We start from the raw sequence: 22,156 nt of genomic DNA on the forward strand, positions 1-22,156 counted from the left end.
GTGATGCTTTTCTAATTTTAGAGTTAATTCATTCACACTGACCTTTTAAAAAAAGTTTATATTTATTTTTCCCTTTTGTTGCCCTTATTGTTTTTTATTGTTGTTGATGATGATCTCGTCCTTGTTAGACAGGACAGAAAAAAAAATGGAGAGAGGAGGGGAAGACAGAGATGGGAAGAGAAAGAGAGACATCTGCAGACCTACTTCACCGCCTGTGAAGCGACGCTCCTGCAGATGGGGAGCCAGGGGCTTGAAATGGGATCTTTCCACCCATTCTTGCGCTTTGCGCCATGTTCTCTTAGCCCGCTGCGCTACCGCTGGATTCACAAAGGCATATGACGCTGATCATTTTATCTGCATTATAGGACCAAGTTTTCATGATTGACTCCAAATGTGAATCTGGAAAAGGACGCTGCTCTTTCAACCCCAATGTGAACACAGTTTCTGTCATGATCAGTAAGTAGGAAGTAAAAGTGAGAGGAAAAATATGTAATAATAAAAAAAAAAGGTATGGCATGGCACAACTTTTTGAATGGTGTCCTTGATGATAGCAATATAATGGGAAATAGGAGGGAAAAAAAGTCATATCTGACAGTTAGAAAATTTAATTGATTTTTCCATGAGCTTTCATGCTTAAATGATACACATTTATTGTTTATCTAATATAAAGGTGCTGTCATTCTTAGAACAAGTGAATCAATTACAAAAAGTGTATATATACTATTGCATATTAGTATTTACTATAAAGGATTTTCTATATTTCCAAGGTTGTTTCTCTGTAAATAAGCATAACCTACTCCACCCCCATGCTTCAATAATCCTCCTCAAATAATTAAAATATGGCATTTCTTTCACATGAAAAATAACAGTGTATTAGCTAAATAAATTCTCTGTGAATTATCTAGACCTTAGGTTTAAATTTATATGATCACGTTCCAATAGTATTTTGTCATCTTTCTATTAATTTTACAATTAAATATCAAAAAGTCATAAGACTTTTTGTTATACTGAAAAAGAAGTGGTGGTAGGCCATTTTTTCATTTTCTTACTTTCCATAGCATACATGAGTTAAGGATTTAGGTCTAATTGTTTTTATATACAGTGGCAAATCAGTATCATCAGTATAAATGATGTCATAATTCACTTGAGAAATACTTTCTTTTGGTTAACTAGAGCATTTCTAGAATACAAACTGATGTGTCATCTTCGATTTTAGTGTATCTACTGTGTAGTAAATATTTTCCCCTCTATTCTCTCTCTATTACTAGTGGTAAAAATGTGTTTGACAGTAGACTAGTTGGAAAAAATGATCATCATGTTCCAAATAATTTACTTTGATTTATTTAGAGACAACCTATATTTTTCTCCATATTTGAAAATTAAATAAAGGCTGGTACATCTAGATAATTTCATGGACTTGGAAGCTTTTTTCTATAAGGTCATAAAAACTTTGGCAGGGAGGAAATGTAAGTACATTATTAAGACAAGAAAATTAGTAAGCAATTAGATAGCCAGATATCAAATTATATCTTCATACAGGGTATTTTCAGATATTTTAATATACTTTGAATAGAAATCATACTTCTGTCAGTCTTTTTAGCACTTGCAAGGAAACTATATGGAGTTTTGACTCATTTAAGCAATATATTATGAAAATAAACTTTAATAATCTGTTTACACTAATGCTGAAATTTCATCTTATCTAAACATTGTGTAGAATAAAAACTTTAGAAAAAAATTTAAGTTTGGTTGTCAAAATGACAGCTTATTTAGTATTGTTGCTCTTAGAAAAATGATTTTTATTTATAAAAAAAGAATATCAGATATAGGCCTTCACTTTTAAAAGACCTGAGGTTTAAATTCATATGATCATGTTCCCATAGTATTTTGTCATCTTTCTATTAATTTTACAATTAATTAATAAAAAGTCATAGAACAGCTTGTTTAAGTGAAACTTAAAAGATCAGGTAGCTTTATCATTTTATTTGTTCTATTGATTACTTCTCTAAAATTCTCTCCAATATTGCACAGTGAATATTTGTAGTTATCTCACTTTATCACGTAGTATTTCATCATTCCTGCTCAATTGCAGTATACAATATGATATAGTTCTGTCTATGAAGTAGACAAAACATTGAGAATTTTAAGAATATAAAATTTCACAAAATATTTGTTCCATCTAACTCCAATAAGCAAACTAAGTTTTCTTTTGCTATTTTTAGTCATGGCTGTAGTACAGCAGTGAAATCAGCTGATAACTCTTAAAGAATCATTCGAAAACCTCAGAGGGTTTTCTGGTCAGAGATGTGTAATGGAGAGTAAAATATTTTTAGATTCAGATTGAAAGGCTTATGCTTATTCTTGCATAAACCCTGAAAAAGTACTATTTAAAATGTTCCATTCTCAGGCTTAAGAGATAATATAGTAGTTATTTATATAAAAGGCTTTTATGTCTAAAGCTCCATGGTCCCAGGTTCATTCCTCAGCTCCACCATAAGTCAAAGCTGAGCAGTCTGTCTCTGTCATCTCTGTTCATCTCTGTCTGCCTCTCTCTCCCTCTCTGTCAAATAAAACAAAATATTTTTAAAAAAATCTTTCACTCTCAAAAGATTCTTTTTAAGTCACATTAAATATTTCTTATTGATAGAAAAAAATGGTAACTATTTTTCCTAAAATACTACTAAGATTACTTAATTTAAATCTATAAGCCTTTATATTGTTTAGGATAAATCAATTAGGTGACAATCTATTGTTTTTCAGGAGGACTAGAATTAACTTTTGCTGCTATACATTATCCTGAGTGTTCTTTTATCTTTTCTTCCATGGAAATGTGATAATTGGTAGCTGTGCTAATCAACCCAATGAATAGCAAGGATTTAAAACCCACTACTTTGTGTAACTGGGTAAAACAAAAATGTGAAAGAATTTTAAAGTTATCTAATTTAGCCACTATTTTATCTACTTAATATATATTCACACACTTTTAACAATACAAAATCGTTGAAAATGCTCTCATGCACTTTTTTGCTTTTCACTTTTCGGGGCTTTAAAACACCATTGCATAGGAAGTAAAACCAAGAAACATCTTCCTACCTAACCCCTGACTAGATGAGGACTGTTGAGCAACTTTTTTTTTTTTTTCAAATATCATTTTGTTAAAGAATTGCTGGTGGTAGCACAGAGGGTTAAGTGCATGTGGCACAAAACACAAGGACCAGTAAGGATTTCAGCCCCAGCTCCCCACTGACAGGGGGGTCGTTTCACAGGTAGTGAAGCAAGTCTGTAGCTGTTTATCTTTCTCTCCCCGTCTTCTCTCCATTTCCATCTGTCCTATCTAACAAAGACAACATCAGTAACAACAACAATAATAACTACAACAAACAATAAAAAACAAGGGCAACAAAAAGGAAAATAATAAAAAAAATTTTTTAAAAAGAACATAGACTCTCAGTTCAAGTTGCATAACTGAATTACAAAAAGACATAAAAAAACAAAAAGAATTGCTGGTTGACAGGATCTTTGTTGTCACATGGGTGTATGTCCACATTTCTACAAGACAGATATCAGTAATTTCACCCTCGACCGGTTCATTATCTCTATATCTAATTGAGCAGAGGGGATAATTTAAAAAGTATATGGCGGTTATCTTACAGGGAATAATGAAACTTGATTAAATTTTATCCAAACATTTTATTTTGGTGGATAGTTCAATCAAATTATCAACTACATATATTGTTGTATGGGTGATAATCTAATGAGCAAATTCTTTTTGCTTTTGGAAATAGTCTTATAAGAACAAAAAATATATTTCATCATATAAGGCATGTTCCTTGGCATGTGCGTAATTTAGATTTGAGGGCCAGCACAAGATGCAAATGCCGTGGCACTAGGAACTGTCTCTTTCTCTATTGAATGGAAAAATATGCCTGGGGAGGTGAAATTGCACCATAAATATACATATATGAGACGTACTTAAAAAAGAAAAAAAGAAAGAGGAAAAGGAACTTAAATAGTTTGAAAGCCACTTAAATTTGTATTGATTATATATTTTTTCAATCCTTCATAGATGAGGAGCTTTTCTCTGGAATGTATATAGATTTCATGGGGACAGATGCTGCCATTTTTCGAAGTTTAACAAAAAGGAATGCCGTCAGAACTGATCAACATAATTCAAAATGGCTAAGTGGTAAGAAAATACTTTGCATTTTTGAGATTCATCACTTAACATGACTGATTTAATTCCATAGTAAATTTAGTTAAAATGTACAAAATTAAAATATTCTGTAACTGGCAATGAAAATTCTTTTTTCTATTATTTTAAATATTAAGGAAAACTAAACATTTCTTACTTAATATTCTCTTTATTAACCGTCAGACAACTATATGATATATAGATAAATAAAAACTATAATGATATTCACTGGAGATTTCAGTACTCAAGAAATTTCTCTAGTTTTTAATTACAGCAAAATTTCCAAATTAATGACATATAGTAAATAAGTACTCAGAGTTTTCTTCTACTTTTTAAATTAAAGTTCCTATATAGATTCTAAAATTACAAACTCAATGTATATTTTCATAATTTGACTAATAATAATAATTATAGGTATAATTTTCTGATTATTATTTTACAACTGCTTGAAGTCCTTGAGATCATATGGAATTCACATTATGAAAGGTGCTCATTTAACTCTATTGTACAATTCTAATCAATTTCTACTATTTGGAGAAGGAAGAAACCAGTAAGATATAAATCATTTTCAGCTTGAGGGAATTTTGAGTTGACCATAAATTTGGTAATTTTCTTAACATATCACAGTTAAGCATGAATCACCACAAGTAAGCATTTCACTGATAATCTAGCACAAGAGAGTATTAACTGTCCATGTGTTTCTTCAAATTATTCTCCTTGTACATCTAGAAATAGAGTATTATAAAAGTTATTTTGTTCTTTAAAAAGAGAACCCTCTATGCCTTCAAATGTCTTCCTATTTTCCTTGAAAAGTTTCTCCTTCATTTCATGCGCTGTATTTTAAGAAAGCTATGTTATTTTTAAGATCTTGGACTCTCAGTTTCTCATTCTGCTTCACTGAATTTGAGTTTACACATACTAGATTGAAAGCTACATTTTGAAAAACAAACTTTTTTTTCTCTAAAGCAGTCATCAAGTTTCATAAGGAATCACTGGTAGAAAAGCTTACAGTGTTTAAAAATCTCAATTCCAAGTCTGCATTTTGTGTGTCTTTCCAGAATGTATTGCAGACAAGACATAGGAAATAGTTTAAACTACTACGTTGTAGTTATACTTTGTGGAACATGGTATTCCAAATGTGGTATATTGAGTAAATATAATCACTGCTTTTAGACTTTTTTTTTTGCCTCTGAAGAACGAATTGTTCTTCTTTACCAAAATGGAAAAGGCATGTGTCAATGGTTACAGATGGATTTTCCTCATGAGTATACAAAGTCGTTGTATTCTTTTTCCAGAGCCCATGTTTGTGGATGCACATGTCATCCCAGATGGCACTGATCCAAATGATGCAAAGGTGTACTTCTTCTTCAAAGAGAAACTGATGGATAATAGCAGAACCACAAAACAGATTCATTCCATGATTGCTAGAATATGCCCTGTAAGCATCAATGTATTTTAATGTGAAAATTTCATAGTGTGTATTTTTCAGTAGTTTACCAACATAGTTTTGTTATTTATTGTTATAATATATATATATTATAGAAGACATTTTAATTTGATATTTATCCACATTATGTATTCAGGTAAATATATTCTTTTCAGTGAAAACTCAATCAGGAAATGGTTGTGGTTGTACACAGATCATTTTGATTGGTCTTTGCCTTTAAATTCCTCTGTTATAATTAAAAATCAAATAGCTAAATTATACATTACAGAGTGAAAGAGAGTATTCCTTATGAGTAAAATATAGAAAATCCCCCCAAGAGGCAAGCATTAGGGAATTATCTTCACCAGTGGAAAGTATGAAATTCTTTAATAAAGTTCTAACTTCACTAGCTAAAATGCTCTTGTGTGTATATACAGACAGTATTCATAGTAACACGAGTGCACTTTATAGTGCCCTCTCATATAGGAGTTCTACAGTTATTCTGATATATGAATAGAATTTGTTATGCAAAGTTTAAAAAATAATTTTGACTTAATTTGTTTTATTACTACTCGGTGTCACTGCTCAAACCCTACATTTTCAAATAGAAAAAGAATGGGGTAGGGTAACATACCATAGTACCCAAGCTTCCCTTTGTGCTGCATATTACCATGTGGTGCACTGGGAAGTACATCCAGAGCCCTCCCCAGTGAGCTACTGCACCAGCCCAAATAGTTTATTGTTAAATATTACATTATTTCACTGATAATAGAACTTATCTGCTTCTTAGTCATTTGGAACCAGACAGAAAGTCTGCAGAAAGGCTATAATCTTTTTTTTAAGTGTTTTTAATTTTATTTTACTTATTCATTTATTGGATACAGACAGAGAGAAATAAACTAGGAAGGAGGAGATAGAGAAGGAGAGAGAAAAAAGACACCTGCAGCTTCACTGCTTATGAAGCTTCTCCCCTCCACGTAGGGACCAGTAGCTTGAACCCAGGTCCTTACACATTGTAGTATGTACTTTACCAGATCCACTACTGCCCAACCTCTCTATTCTTTTTTTTGTTGTTCTTGTTTGTTTGTTTTTTCTCTTTTTGCCCCCCTCCCCCCAGCACTGCAGGGGACTGAAACTGGAACCTCTGAGTCTTAGGCATGAGAGTCTTTTGGATAACCATTATGGAATCTCCCCCACCCAAAAGAGCTATTTTCTTAAATATACATATGTAAGAATACAATTAGAAATACTTAAAATTAAATGATAATGCTGAGAAATAGAGAATAAAATAAAGTTATTTGGTATAAATTCACCATCATGGACATAGTAGAATCTGTCAGCTTCATTTTATATTATAATTAATACTCATTTTTAAATTAATGAGTCATCACAAAAAGATGAATTGAATTATATATTCTCCTTAACATTTTACAAATATTTCTATTATATTTTGGTAAATTTAGAAAAGTTTAAAGTTTATTAGACATGTATTTTTTCTCAACATATATTTATTAAATATATTTGTAAAAACATTTCCAACTAATATTATACCACACATAAGAAACTAATGCTATAACCATTGGAACAGATATTGCTGTTTTCTGATGTTTAACCAGGAGAAATATAGATCTGAGTAACACAACTGCAAAATTTTATAGAACCATGACCTTTTATTTCTTAAATTACTATCTTTTATAAAATGCTGTAAAACTTAAATATTCCTTGTTGCCTATTATTACTATTATATACAGGATAAAGTTAATATATTATGATTTTCAGATTATAACAACTTCTCAATGGTAAGAATTCATGATGAATGTTTATTATTCAGTTCTCAATATTTTTAAACAATCTAAATTGTGTTTATAAAATGGTTTTCAGAATGACACTGGTGGACTGCGTAGCCTTGTGAACAAATGGACTACCTTCTTAAAAGCGAGACTGGTATGCTCAGTAACTGATGAAGATGGCCCAGAAACACACTTTGATGAATTAGGTACATAGATGTAACATTAAATAAAATGGTTTTAAAGGGATATATTTTAATAAACTTTTGGAAGGAAATGTTTTTTTCATAAATGTTTTCATTAAAAGTAATGACTAATTTGAATTAATAATCTGAATATTGCTTATATATTTTAAGTTATTTTAATCAAGTGTGTCCTTTATTGCTGTGCTGAAATGTTTAGTTTATGAATACACTATGATATATTAATGTGTATATATGTGAAAACAGAGAATACTTGTATAATATATATGCAATAATACATTTCTTTTCTTCTAAGATAATGTATATTTTATTTAAATTCTAGTATTTAGTTTTAAATCAATTTGTATATGACTGCAGCTACATATTATGATTATACCATTTATAATATGTAGCTGTAGTATGACAAAGCCACGTTTATTAGTAATAGGACAGAGCCACGTTTATTACGCAAAGTCTTAAAATAAGCATTGGGATTATCCAATGTAAAATTGAGATTATTCAGGTAAAATAAGAACTGATTTTCTTTTACCAAAGGGCAATTTGAGAGGCCTGGTGGTGACATAAATGATTGAGTGTGCACATTATAAGGACAAGGACCAAGGTTTAAACCCCCAGGTCCCACTTGCAGGGAGGAAGTCCAATAGCAGTTGAAGCAGTACTATAAGTATCTGTCTTTCTCTCCCTGCTTCCTTTCCACTTCTCAGTTTCTCACCATTTTGTCAAATAAGTAAATAGACTTTTAAAAATATTTTGAAAATTATAAAAATGGAGCAGTTATCTTGGTCATTAGAATAACTTGGTGCATAGTTAATTATTTTTATGTTGCTTTAATTCATTATAAAGGAAAATGGTGACAGCTTTCAGATTCTGAGGAGGCTTATGGGAAATCATAAAAATAGTAAAGATAGTAAATATATAAAATGGAATTAAGGCATTTATTATAGTCTTATAAAATTTATAAAGTCTTATAACAGTAAAACTTATTAAAGTCTTAAATAAAAAAGATCCCAGGGTGTCAGACAGTGGTGCACCTGTTAAGCATACATGTTACTATGTGCAAGGACCAGGGTTCAGTACCCCCACTGTCCACCAAGAAGGACACTTCATGAACTATGAAGCAAGTCTACGGGTGTTTATCTTTCTCTCTCCTGGTCTTCCCCTCTCAATTTCTCTTTGTCCTATCAAGTAAAAATAGAAAAAAGAAAAAATGACCACCATTAACAATGGGCACTTTATGCAAGCACTAAATCCCAGCATTAACCCTGGTGGCAAGAAAAAAGGAAAAAAGGTCTGGTTCTAATAGTTATAAAAGCTGGAACTCAAATATGCCCCCACTGAGAAGTCATTGTCTTGATCATTAAAAGGAAAGTCACTGTAGGATTTATGACAGTGCTAGTCACTTTTATGCACTCCAAATTCTTTATACATATGATTTTATTTCAGTGACAGGATGCTTTGGTATTTTTGCATAGGGAGAACTAGACAGTGCCAATTTTTGTGCACATATGGGAAGGCTAGTGTTTATTAAGTTATATTTCTGTTAGAAATGTAAGATGGTCCAACCCTTGTGGAAAACTATTGAGATTCATCAGAACTCTAGAAGTGGACCTACCTCATGACTCATCAATCCTTCTCCTATGAATCTACCCAAGGAAAACAACAACAACAACAACAACTATCTGAAAAGGCCTACACACAACAATGTTCATAGCAGGACAGTTTATATAGCCCAAACCTAGGTACAAATACAAAAGAATGGATTATAAATTTGTGATATATATATATATATATATATATATATATATATATATATAATGCAGCTTTCAAAAAATGATGCTGTCTGTCATGAATGAGTCATGTTAATTGAAATCAGCCTAAAAGAGAAGGAAGAATATAGTATGATCTCACTCATAGACAGAAGTTGAAAAATAACAGAAGGGAAAACACAAAGCATAACTTGGACTCGAGTTGTTGTATTGCACCAAAGTAAAAGACTCTTGGGTAAGGAGTGAGAGCTCAGGTTCTGAAATATGAAGGCAGAGGAGGACCTAGTGGGGTTTGAATTGTTATGTGGAAGACTGAGAAATGTTACACATGTATAAACATTATATTTTATTTTACTGTTGACTGTAAATCATTAAGCCCCAATAAAGAAATATATATATATATATACTGATGAGGTCATTTCCCTTGCAATAGCGTGGTGAGAACTGATGGTATCACCCTTAAGTGAGACAATCCAAAATGAGAAAAAACAATACCAAATTATCACACTTATAAGTGAAACTTAAAACCAAAGAATAATAAGGGAAAGCATAAGGTGAAACTTGGACTTGAAGTGATATGTTGCACTAAAACAAAGGATTTGGGAATTTGGGGGAAGCAGAGAAGAGGATAGGATGAAGGGACTTTGGGATCTGAATGTGTCTCCTAGATGCCGGTCCAGGGAGATGATAGATAGTCTCTGCCTATGGTTAAAAACTGTATTGTAAACCATTAAACCCCAATAACAATAATTTACCTATGGTTAAAAACTATTTTGTAAACCATTAAACCCCAATAACAATAATAATTTTTAAAAGTTACTGCTTGAAATACTAAATCATAGAAAATTTAAAGTTAGTACATGTTTATAGGAATGAGAGTTGCCACACTTGTTTGAGTGTGTGTATTACAGTGCACAAGAACCTGGACTGAAGCCTCCAGTCCCCACCCACAAGGGAAGAGCTCCACCAGCAGTAAAGCAGTGCTACAGGTGTCTGTTTCCTTTTCCCTTTGAATTTCTCTGTTCTATAAAAGGAATAAATAAAAATTTACAAAATATTTTCATAATATTTGAAGAAAATTGCTACATTAGAAGTTTTCTTCCGTATACTGCATTCTAACCTTCAATCAAATGTAAATTCACATTTGTATTATTTAAAACACTTAAAAGGATACATTATTGTAAAGGATGTTCAGAAATTATAGAATAAGGAAAAATCAAGGGAAATTTCTATAACTGTACTAACTAGAGTTATAATAATCCAATTATTGTATTCTCCTGTATAGCATCAAGATTCGTATCAATTCTGTTCCAAATTACTATACCATTATGCCGTTTTCATTAATTATTTCACTATCATGGTTTTTATTAGGTTATGGAATCTTTATACATCCTTTTAGTGTTTATTTAGACTTTAATTTGTTTTTCGTGTGTGTATCACTTATTTAAATAGTGATGATGCTTCATAAATATCTGGATATTTTTGCATTTGAAAGTATTTTATGGTAATTATTGAAAATATGATTTGAAAATAATCATTTGAAAAGCTAAAAAATATAATGTTTCTCCTTTACAGAGGATGTGTTTCTGCTAGAAACTGATAATCCAAGGACAACACTGGTGTATGGCATTTTTACTACATCAAGGTAATTATTAAACTTACATTTTTTTTTAATTTTTAAATTTTTTATTTAAGAAAGGATTAGTGAACAAAAGCATATGGTAGGAGGGGTACAACTCCACACAATTCCCACCACCCAATCCCCATAACCCACCCCCTCCCATGATAGGCTTCCCATTCTCTAGCCCTCTGGGAGGGGAGCATGGACCCAGGGTCGTTGAGGGTTGCAGAAGGTACAAGGTCTGGCTACTGTAATTGCTTCCCCGCTGAACATGGGCGTTGACTGGTCGGTCCATACTCCCAGTCTGCCTCTCTCTTTCCCTAGTAAGGTGTGTCTCTGGGGAAGCTGAGCTCCAGGACACATTGGTGGGGTCTTCAATCCAGGGAAGCCTAGCCAGCATCCTGGTGGCATCTGGAACCTGGTGATTGAAAAGAGAGTTAACATATGAAGCCAAACAATTTGTTGAGCAATCATGGATCCCAAGCTTGGAATAATGGATATGATGTATTGATTATTTCATAGTTATTACTATAAAATAGTCTCATAACTTTTAATTTTACACAGTATTTGTGCTGTATACTTCCATTTTATTACTTGTGTCTAGTTACCATAATAAATTTAAATCAAACTACTTCCCAAATATTTCTGGATAGGGGTTATGAAGTAGTTCACTGATGGAGCAATATCCTGTATGTGTTAATCCCTACAGTTGATCTTAAGCACCACATAAAATGGTGGACCAATGTTCTTGTTTCCTTTTCATTCTCAATTACAAAAACATATGACACAGATTAATTTATAACACGTTTATAATTATAATAACTTATTTTCTCAAATAAAAGAATATACACATTACAATAAAAAGATGGATTATTTTATTTTTACGATGCATTATGTTGGAAAAAGAATTTACATTGTGGGTGAAAGTGTTTTTCAGACACCCATCATAGTGAGATGGGAGAGTTTACCCATGTCCCAAGAACACTAGTGTAAATTATTACTCCCAATGAAATGATTGAAAAAAAATAACTGGAAGACTCATAATTAAAGTATTTTCTTTTACATTAAAATAATTTTTACACTTGAACAGTCTAAAGTGAGAGTTGCTTAGAAGCTAAGATAACAAAGATCCAATGTCATGTTTTATATGGCAATATTTAATCTATATGAAAATAGTTTAATGTTTTCCAGTTTCCCTGAGATTTCCATCTCTGTTATATCCTTGTTATGTTCAGGTCAAATTTTTATGCTTTTTATAGTTCCTGCACTTATTCAGTTTACTCATTTGTGAGAGAAAATTTATAATTTGTAATGGGAATATTTCTCTTGAATTCAATCTCACACTCCAGCTATAACATGGACAATGGAGAATATAATGAGTCGTTTTCATTAGAAAAATCAATTACAAAATAATGACCTGACTATCTTGTCATTCCTTTCTAGTGGAGAAAACATGATTTAGTTACAACCTCAATGAGATATTCTTAAAACGTACAGAAATGTTGACTTTAAATCTTATGTGTCCCATAGAACTTTAAAAATTTCTTTTATTACTTTATTCTTGCTCTAACAAAGAAAGTAGTTTTGATTAAACCTTTAAAGAACTGAAAAAAACATTCTTCAGAAGAAATTGTTAATTTCAATAAAAATATTTCCCTAATTTATAGTTTCCCAACATCAATAATTTTAATATTTAGAAAGTTTAAATCATCTTTTTCTATTAAACCTGGATATTATATTTTTCTGAGCTTTCTACTAGGCATATAGTTTAAAGGAAGATTTAATTAGATGATTTGCCTTAATAATAATGGAAATATTTTTCATTAAAGATCCACACCGATTTAATGAGATTTTTATTCACAAAACTAATTTAAAAACATTTTGGGTGTCTACTTTTTTCTGTGACTAAGATGAAAAGTATATAAATAATGACAAATATTCTAGTCCAAATACTATTGAGGATAATACATTAGAACACTCTCAAATTTAAACAATTTTAACATAGTGAGATAATGTTCTTTTGTTTTTAATTTATCTCCTCTTCCTTCCTCTACCTCTTTCTTTTATTCTATTTTTGTCACCACTGGGAGTTTGATCTTCTGAAATAACCTTCTCAGATTGAAAGAGTTAGTAAGAGAGAGATATGCAAAGAGATCATAGTAGCTTCCCCCAGTCTGGCATGAACACAGTCACTTTTATGACCATGCAAACATAATATCCAGGTCAGCTACCTTTCCAGATCAGTGGGACTTGTTATACTGTATGGATACATTGTGTTGCTAGTACAGTATACATTGATATACTGTATTGATAGTAACTAGAAATTATTTTTTTTACTCTTGTTTGGGGGCGGGGGGTCTAATTCACTTGTCCTATACACTGGAAAAATTGATAATTTGTATATAACATATTTTTGTCTATTGCATTCATGGATAAAGTGCTTCAGTGTGAAGGAGGGCAGGTAGTGGTGCACCTGGTTGAACACACGTTACAATGTACAAGGACCCAGGTTTGAGCACCTGCTCTCCACCTTTAGGTGGAAAGCTTTGCAAGTGGTGAAGCAGTGCTGCAGGAGTCTCTGTCTATTTTCCTCTCTCTATCGCCCCCTTCTCTCTTGATTTCTGACTGTCTCTGCTCAATAAATAAATAAAGGTAATAACAAAAAAAAAACCGTATCTTTTTTAAAAGTGCTTCAGTGTTTTACATATGAATATATTATTCAAAATAGTTGAAGTTTTTGACAATACAATATGTACTACAATATTTCACTTTTCTAAATATTTATTTATGTATTTATTTGTGTGTGTGTGTGTGTGTATGAGGGAGAGAAAGAGAGAGAGAGAGGGAGGGAGAGAGAGAGAGAGAAAAAATGAACTAGAGCATCTCTCTGGCCTATGTTCTGCCAGTGATCAAACTTGGGAGCCCATGAATACAAGAATACAAACCCAGTGCTATACGCATTATGGCAATAATAGGGTGTCAAAATTCAACTTTTCGTAATAAATTATATCTGCATTTTATCAAAAAATTGTCTTCTAGTTTTAAATTTATATTGAAGTAGAGCAAATGCATCTCTTACTATTTTCTTTTGTTTTTATAGCTCAGTTTTCAAAGGGTCAGCAGTGTGTGTATATCATTTATCTGATATACAAACTGTGTTCAATGGACCTTTTGCTCACAAAGAAGGACCCAATCATCAGCTAATTTCTTATCAGGGTAGAATTCCTTATCCACGTCCTGGAACTGTAAGTATTCAAAGACATTTCTGTTATTATTTAGCTTTAAAATAAGTTAATAAGGATGAAATGCATTTGAGATTTATTAAATACAACTGTAGATTTACTGGTGTACTTAATGAATTTTTAACTCATGTTTACTATATTTTGAATTTTACTAGAGTGTCATGTATTATAGCACTCAACAGTTTTTCTAGGTGCTGTTGTTAATGGAATTCTCACTTAGATTTCAAGACAATGGAATACACTAGGGTAGAGATAGTTTCCTGATATCTTGGCTACATATATATATATATATATATATATATATATATAGTTCATTTTTTGATAAATATTTTATTTATTTATTTATGAGAAATATGGAAGGAGAGAGAAAGAACCAGATATAACTCTGGTACATGTGCTGCTGGGGATCGAACTCAAGACTCATGCTTGAGAGTCCAATGGTTTATCCACTCTGCCACCTCCCGGACCACGGTCTTCTTCATTTTTATTAGATTTGATGTGTGATGTGTTATTTACTCATGTATTTTCTCATCAACTTAAATTATACTGCTATTACTTTGTTTGGAAAATCTATGCATTTCGACCATTGCTCAAGAATCTGAATGCTAGCTGCATTTTGCATAGTCTTTCCTTAAGTAACCTCAACTATTTTAAGGAGGGAATAACCATACTAGGATGAATTCATACTAGGATTAATAACTTGTAGGGAAATACTTTAAATAATATCTTTAGTTAAATTATGATAACATATATATATATATATAAAATGTTAAAGTAAGATAATGATATATGTGAGCAAGTAATCACTTTAAAGTTAGAATGTAAATCAAATAATAGATTTTATAAGACAATATATCATTTAGAAATATGTAACTAAATGCTGTTTGAACAATTAAAATTTGTTTCAACTAGAATCAGTCTTTTTTGAGGCCTCCAGATATGGGCATACCATGAAATGTCAGTAATATTATGTGGTATTGGAAATTAGCATTTATATCTTTTTTAAGTGATATTATTGCTTTACTTTTAAATTTTTATTTGATAGTTGTTCATAATTATAAAATTACAGCAGTACTAATATTGTGTGTCCACCCCTGCAAACCCACCCTACACATACATACCCATATTCACTACCATACTTATGAAGTCTCAGATGCGATTTGTAAGAAAGCTAAATATTTTAACTGATGTTACAGATAATGTACTATCAGGTCAGAAATATTTTTTTCTAGGAATCTAGTGGTTATAGAGCTAATGTATGTTTTTCATTTGGTCCATAATGATACTGCTTTGTAGAGTACTTACTACTTTCTATCTGTTAAATATCATAAAGTACTTTGAAAAGAGATGTTATACATATAACTATATAGAGGATTATTGTATCCTTATACTTTCTATCTTACAAAATCAGACTATAATTATAAAATTGCATGGCACATAAATAAGTCATGAAAATAGGTATTGTTAAAATATTTGAATGAAAGAAATCTTTCTCCTTTAGTTTGGCATTTCCTTTGCTAATATCTTTCAGATAATCAAACCACATTTTTTACTAACCACTGATTAGTTTTATTGTTAATGGTACTTCATTTTTAATATCCTATTTAATTTTCAGTAAAGATTACTTGTGTTGTAATGCTTACTCATATGCATTTTCTCATGATTTAAAATTATACTGCTGTCATTTTCTTTAAGTAGTTGAAATAGTTTGCTAAGACTTAAACACCAATTTGTGGCAACAGTCTTACAAATCATTTCCCCAATAAAGTGAGCTATTAAGTCAAAAAATATATCTATCCAGAGCTAAGATGATCCAAATGCTTCCCTGATTAGGAAACTTAATAATTATTAATATGTGTTTTCTGTAGAACAATTAGCCCTTGATTAAATATGGAAATTTTTTGTCACCACTGGTACTTACATATGAGAGAATTAAACTTCAAAAATCCATTCTTAGTAGTGGCTGACAAAAAATGGAAATACTTCCTACCAGAGAATTCACAGTCTCTCCCTAAATATCTTTTTTTTTTTTCTATTCTTAACTGATTAACATGTATGCTCAACCAGGTGCACCACCACCAGCCCCCGCCCCCCGTGGTTATTTTTGAACCACACACCTGATTTCTATAGGCAGAAATGGTATGTGAACGCAATAAAAACCCATTTATTCCCTTTCAAAATGTGATATCATATAAAACACACAGAAAAACAAAGCATAAGGCTTGGAAAGTAGTATAAGGTGATGCAAAAGATCTCATGCCTTGGGAGTCGGGTGGTAGCACAGCATGTTAAGCACAGGTGGCACAAAGCGCAAAGCAGGTCTGCAGGTGTCTTTCTCTGTCCCTTTCTGCCTTCCCCTCATCTCTTCATTTCTCTCTGTCCTATCCAACAACAATGACATCAGTAACAGTAATGACTACAAGGACAATAAAAAACAAGGCCAACAAAGGGAAAATAAATATAAATAAATAAATAAATAAAAAGATCTCATGTCCAAGGCTCCTAAATCTTAGGTCCTAAAATCCTAAACCCTGGGATTGATTCCCAGCACCACCGTAAACCAGAGCTGAGCAGTGTGCTCTGGTCTATCATCTGTTTCTCTCTCTCTCTCTCTCTCTCTCTCTCTCTCTCTACCTGTATGGCTCTCATTAAAATAAAATAAATTAAGGAAACCAAAACATGAAAGAGAGAAATTATTTGTTTCTAAATTTGTATATTAGTGACTTAGTAATGATTAACAAGATTGGAAGATAACAGGGGCACAATTCCATATAGTTCCCACCACCAGAGTTCTGTGTTCAATCCTCTCCATTGGAAACTTGTATATTCTTTATCCCTCTCTGAGAGTAAGGACCAATTTTTTTGTATTATCTTTATTTTTATTGGGTAGAGACTGTCAGAAATTGAGAGGGAAGGGGGTGATAGTGATGGAGAGAAATAGAGAGACACCTGCAACACTGCTTCACTATTCCAAAGTTTTCCCCCTGTAGGTATGGACTAGGGTCTCAAACCCAGGACCTTGTGCATTGTAACGTGCGCTCACGGGTGGGCCACCACCCGGCCCCTAGGACCAAGATTCTTTATGGGGTGCAGAAGGTGGAAGGACTTACTTCTGTGATAACTTCTCTGCTGAACATGGACATTGGCAGGTTGATCCATATCCCCATCCTATTTCTATCTCTCCATAGTGGGGTAGGGCTGTGGATAGGTGTGGTTCTGGGACACATTAGTGAGGCTTATGCCTAGGGAAGGATGGATGGCATCATAGTAACATTTGCAACTTGATGGTTGAAAGACAGTAAGATATAAATCAAATTGTTCATTAAATAGGGACCCAAAGATAGTAATAAGAAGTAGATACTTTGGAAATAGAAATAGATACTTTATAAAAATAAAGTAGGGATCTTCGTATGGGAAGAAGCTAGTTAAATCTACTTTAGGTATATTCCATGTGGTCCATGACTTTAGTAATTCTTGCCTGAGCCCAACAGCTAACATGCAGGTGGAATAAATGTATTGTCTGGGAAGATGGTGTCAGAGTTGAGAATAGTCCTAGAAATCTGGATTAGGGCAGAGAGTATCTCCCAAATATGAGGAAAGTATATAAATACCATTAACTGTTAACCTCATTGATATGACCTGGGGCCCATATCTACTCATATTTAGCGCAGAAGCCTATGTGTCCCTGTCAGTCTGAGCTCACAATCCATGCTCACAGCTAGGAACATTCTATGTTACACTCATTTCAGGACCAGTCTTCCTCAAATGGTAGAGTAGGTTAACCCAGCCTTTCTTTGGATAGTGGGGCAGTCCCTACTATCAATGCTTTTCAGTGAGGGAAAAGTCCCAGAGAGGCCCGCAAGAGGGCTCATGATAATGTTCCTGATGGAAATAACAAATGATGGTGGAGAGAGGGATCTATTAGAGGTCTAGGCCCATCATATATATGTTTGAATCCAACGATCCCCTGACTAGAGTCCCAGATTATGGGGTGCCTTGGTATTGATCAAAAAGGCCATTATTAGCATGTGCCTGTCTCTTGCTCTTATCCAGTGTTTGTAGTCCTTACTTTATCTGACAAGGTTAGACCTAAAGTGATTAAGCGAGGTGAAGTAGGGGATAGGGGAGGAGGGTTTCTAGGTCAAAGTAGTAAATTTTTATTTAGGTACTTTATGGTATCTTTTTAGGTCTTTTTTATCCTTGCTAAACTTATTGAATCTAAGTCTATTTACAACAGACTACTGAGCATTTTTACTTTGAGGTACATATTTTCCTCTTATGGATAGGTATGACCATGCACCCTGTCCTTTGGACCCCGTTCTATAACTATAGTCTAGTCTATAACTTTGTTAGGGAATGTGCCATTTGAAATGTAACTAGGGAATCCCATGTGTTAGGAAAGATCACGCCAGATTATTGGAGTTGGAGGGTTGACATCTTAGGCTCAGCATCTCTGGATACAGTCTAAAATAAAACATGATATAGAGTCACGGGTTTCATTGATTTAGTTGAGTTCTGCAGAGGCAGTATCACAGAGGAGGACATGAAGAGGAGAAGCATAAAGAAATATAAGTCCCAGAGGCTCCAGGTCTGTGAAAAACATGGATTTTAAAGAGAATGAGAAAGATTTTGTGTGTGTGTGTGTGTGTGTGTGTGTGTGTGTGTGTGTGTGTGTGTGTGTGTGTGTGTAGTGAGAAGAGCTTCACAAGCATTGGGAAAGTTCTGCAAAGATTTCTTCTCCTCTCTTTCCATTTTTTTAAGAAAAGGAAAGCAGGGAAATGTGGTGGAATTATTGCACAGCACCAAGCATTGGTGTTAACCCTAGGGGCAGAAAAATATCTCAATAATAACTTGAAGTCAGTCATGGTAGTATATTACCCCATGGAAATTAGATAATGCTACCAATCAGGGTTTCCTTTCTTCCTTCATTCCTTTCTTTCTCTCTTTCTCCTTTCTGGAGGAAAAAAGAACTTCCACTGGTTGTGACCCACTTCTGACTCTTCACCCAAATAGCAGCTCAATAGGATTCTGAGTTTTACATCGAAAAAGCTACTCTTGACAAAAAATACTAATAAATATTATTCTATAAAAAATGCAGGAGCAGAGAAACATTTTTTAGCAAAACAAAATAAACCACTTTAATAGAAAATTCTTTTAGCAACATTACTTTTCATTATTTCCTAGGTCCTAAGAAAATAACATGATTTCCTAGTTGAAAGCTATGTGGAATAAGTCAGAACTTAGTGACACATATGTGGAGTAGACTGTGAAAAAAGGGAGTAGTCCGTACTGAGACATATTTCTATAATGTGGTTTCTAACATCTGGTGCTGAGACCAGAACAGCTCCTTTAAATTAAAAAATTGTCAGATGAGTGATCCTTTGGGAATAAAAGAAGCAGGGTGGATGGGTGACCTCTGGAACTCCTTCTGGAAAGCATAATTCTGGAAACTTGGTCCCTCCACCCTTCACTGAGGAAAGCACTCCTGTCATTTTTCTGAGTCAGGGTGGGCAAGGTCTGTCCATTCTGTGTTCCCTAGTCTTTCTGGATTTAATATTCAGTTATGTAGCCAAAAGATCTACAGCCAAGTGACCCAAAGCATTCCCTCTCCTTTAAGGTTAAGAATGTAGCCTCTGAAGTATTCCCAGTGATGGATCTCCTTTATTTCCTAACACAGTAGTCCAGTTGCCAGGTCAGTCTCATAACTGGTTTCTTAAAGGAAATGACACTACCAGTAATATTATACTCTTGTTCTGATCTTCTCTGTAGGTATTTCCTTTAAAGCAGGGTTGATAGCTATGTTAGCAAGCTACCCCAAACAGCAAGCCTTAGTCAGTAAGAAGTCTGCCAATTGTGTCATGATGTTTTTCCATAAGTAATTCAAGTTTGTGGAAGAAACAAGACACCTTTGGTATGTTGGGAAGGGCAGCCAAAGACTGCAGATTCTCTCTGTGGCTGACCTAACGTATTACATTATTCTGTTGCAATGTGTATAAAGCATTTGTAGAAGATGATGCTTGCATATGCTATCCTGTTAAAGAAGAAACTAATTAAAGTGCTCAACTTTAACATAAATTTATAAATGGAACTGAAACATGTGTTTTGGTCACTGTTCTTTAAACCTATCTGGTACCTGAAGCAACAAAATAATGAATAAGTTCTGATTCACATAGAGAATGGTAATAAGATTTATTAATTTATTAATTTATTAATTTATGAATAATTGTATATAATTAACAATATTTATTAATTCATGAATTTATTAATTCACCATGAATGTGAACAAGAGTACCAAATGGGGTATATTTGGATGAAGACAAAATGATTTGTCTAGACTACCTGTTTAGAAACTTTTTTTTTTTTTTACCAGAACACTGTTCAGCTCTGGATTATGGTGGTGCAGGGGATTGAACATCGGGGCTTTGGAGCCTCAGGCATGAGAGTCACGTTGTATAGCCATTATGCTATCTACTCTGTTTCCAGCAACTGGTTTTGGGATTCCCCCAAGTATATAAAATTTTGTGACAGTGATTATTACTGGGGCTCTGTGCCTGCACAAAAATAGTTTCCAGTGATAATTTTTCTTTTATTATTATTATTATTATTATTATTATTATTTTATTTGATAAGAGAGAAATATTGAGAGAAGGGAAGTAGGAAGGGAGAGAAAGAGAGAGACCTGCTTCACTACTTCACTGGTCCTGAAGCTTTCCGCTCTACAGGTAGGGACCAGGGGCTTAAATCCAGATCCTTAAGCATAGTAATGTGTGTACTCAACCTGGTGTGCCACTGCCCAGCTCCATATTATTTATATCTATCCCAATTACCTTCTAGTAAAATCCAGAAGCCAGACACTTAACATTTTTAAAATTGTATTTGTTAATTGTTTCAAGATTACAATATATAGTTTCATATAACACCCACCACCAAATTTCTGTATCCTCATCTTCTCAATAGACACATATTTTAATAAGCTCATCATATGTGAAAATTATTGCTATCTGGAGGTAGCATATTCCAGAATTCACTTGTAATACATGCTAACTTTATGTTTCTGAGTCTTTTCAAAGGAGAATACTTGCAAATACTTAAGGAGATATCTTAGCTTAGAAAACCATAATTAGTTGTGTTTTATGGAGGGCTGGAACTATTTAAATACCCCATGCATTTGTTCTTTCCATGTTTTTATTGAGTAAGCAATGTATTTCCCCTTTTTCCACTTTGTGTGGAGAATGAGGGTAGAAAAATACCCTTGATGCTATACTTTTCGAATGTATATGTATGAAACACATTTATTAGTTTAGAACACCATCTAATGAAATTCTTTGTCCTTAAGTTGGTTTCCACTGTGGGCAATTTATAAACACAAAGCATAGTGTTGTTTTTTTTTTTTTTTTCTAGAAGAAAAGCATCTGAACTTCAGATGAAAGTCTAGTTAATGTGTTCACAAATGAAAGCCTTGGTTCTGTTGCTTGTCTTATTTCTGTCTTTGGAGAAGTTATCTCATAACTTTATATACCTTTCTACAGAAATAGCTATATTTTCTGGGTCTGTAAAATGTTCTACGGATGTTATGTGGTAAAAGTTAGTCAAAAGGTTGCTTTCGGTATGACACAGTCTAAATGAATGAAATTGCATTAGTAATTTGCTGAGATTTATTTGCAGATGTGGTTTCTGCCTGGCACTACTGTCTACAGGCTTAAACATTTTGAGGATTTAACCCAGGGTTGCCATATTTTCTTTTGTCATTGATGTGTTGCCAAATTTTATTTTTACATTGATTCAATGTTGAAGTCTTGGCATATTTTACGTAAATTTTCATGTCTATCATCTGTTGAGATTGGTCACACTAGACTTTAATTCTCACAGGAACTTTGAGCTTAAAATAAGGTTCATTATTTTCTTCCCAGAAGCATAGA

The 22,156-nt window shown here is 33.0% G+C and overlaps 1 protein-coding gene across 2 annotated transcripts in view; it reads left to right on the forward strand.

Moving 5' to 3' along the window:
- The window catches only part of SEMA3C (semaphorin 3C), a 202,467-nt gene that overhangs the window by 127,044 nt on the left and 53,267 nt on the right, over positions 1 to 22,156 (forward strand). For both annotated transcript variants that reach the window (XM_060196327.1, XM_007527906.3), the window contains exons 6-11: positions 366 to 456; positions 4,067 to 4,186; positions 5,488 to 5,630; positions 7,500 to 7,614; positions 10,950 to 11,019; positions 14,096 to 14,240. In XM_060196327.1, coding sequence (XP_060052310.1) covers positions 366 to 456; positions 4,067 to 4,186; positions 5,488 to 5,630; positions 7,500 to 7,614; positions 10,950 to 11,019; positions 14,096 to 14,240 — 684 coding nt within the window. The remainder of the gene's footprint in view (positions 1 to 365; positions 457 to 4,066; positions 4,187 to 5,487; positions 5,631 to 7,499; positions 7,615 to 10,949; positions 11,020 to 14,095; positions 14,241 to 22,156) is intronic.

The sequence above is a fragment of the Erinaceus europaeus genome, chromosome 8, assembly GCF_950295315.1.
Source record: "Erinaceus europaeus chromosome 8, mEriEur2.1, whole genome shotgun sequence".
Classification (NCBI taxonomy): Eukaryota; Metazoa; Chordata; class Mammalia; order Eulipotyphla; family Erinaceidae; genus Erinaceus; species Erinaceus europaeus.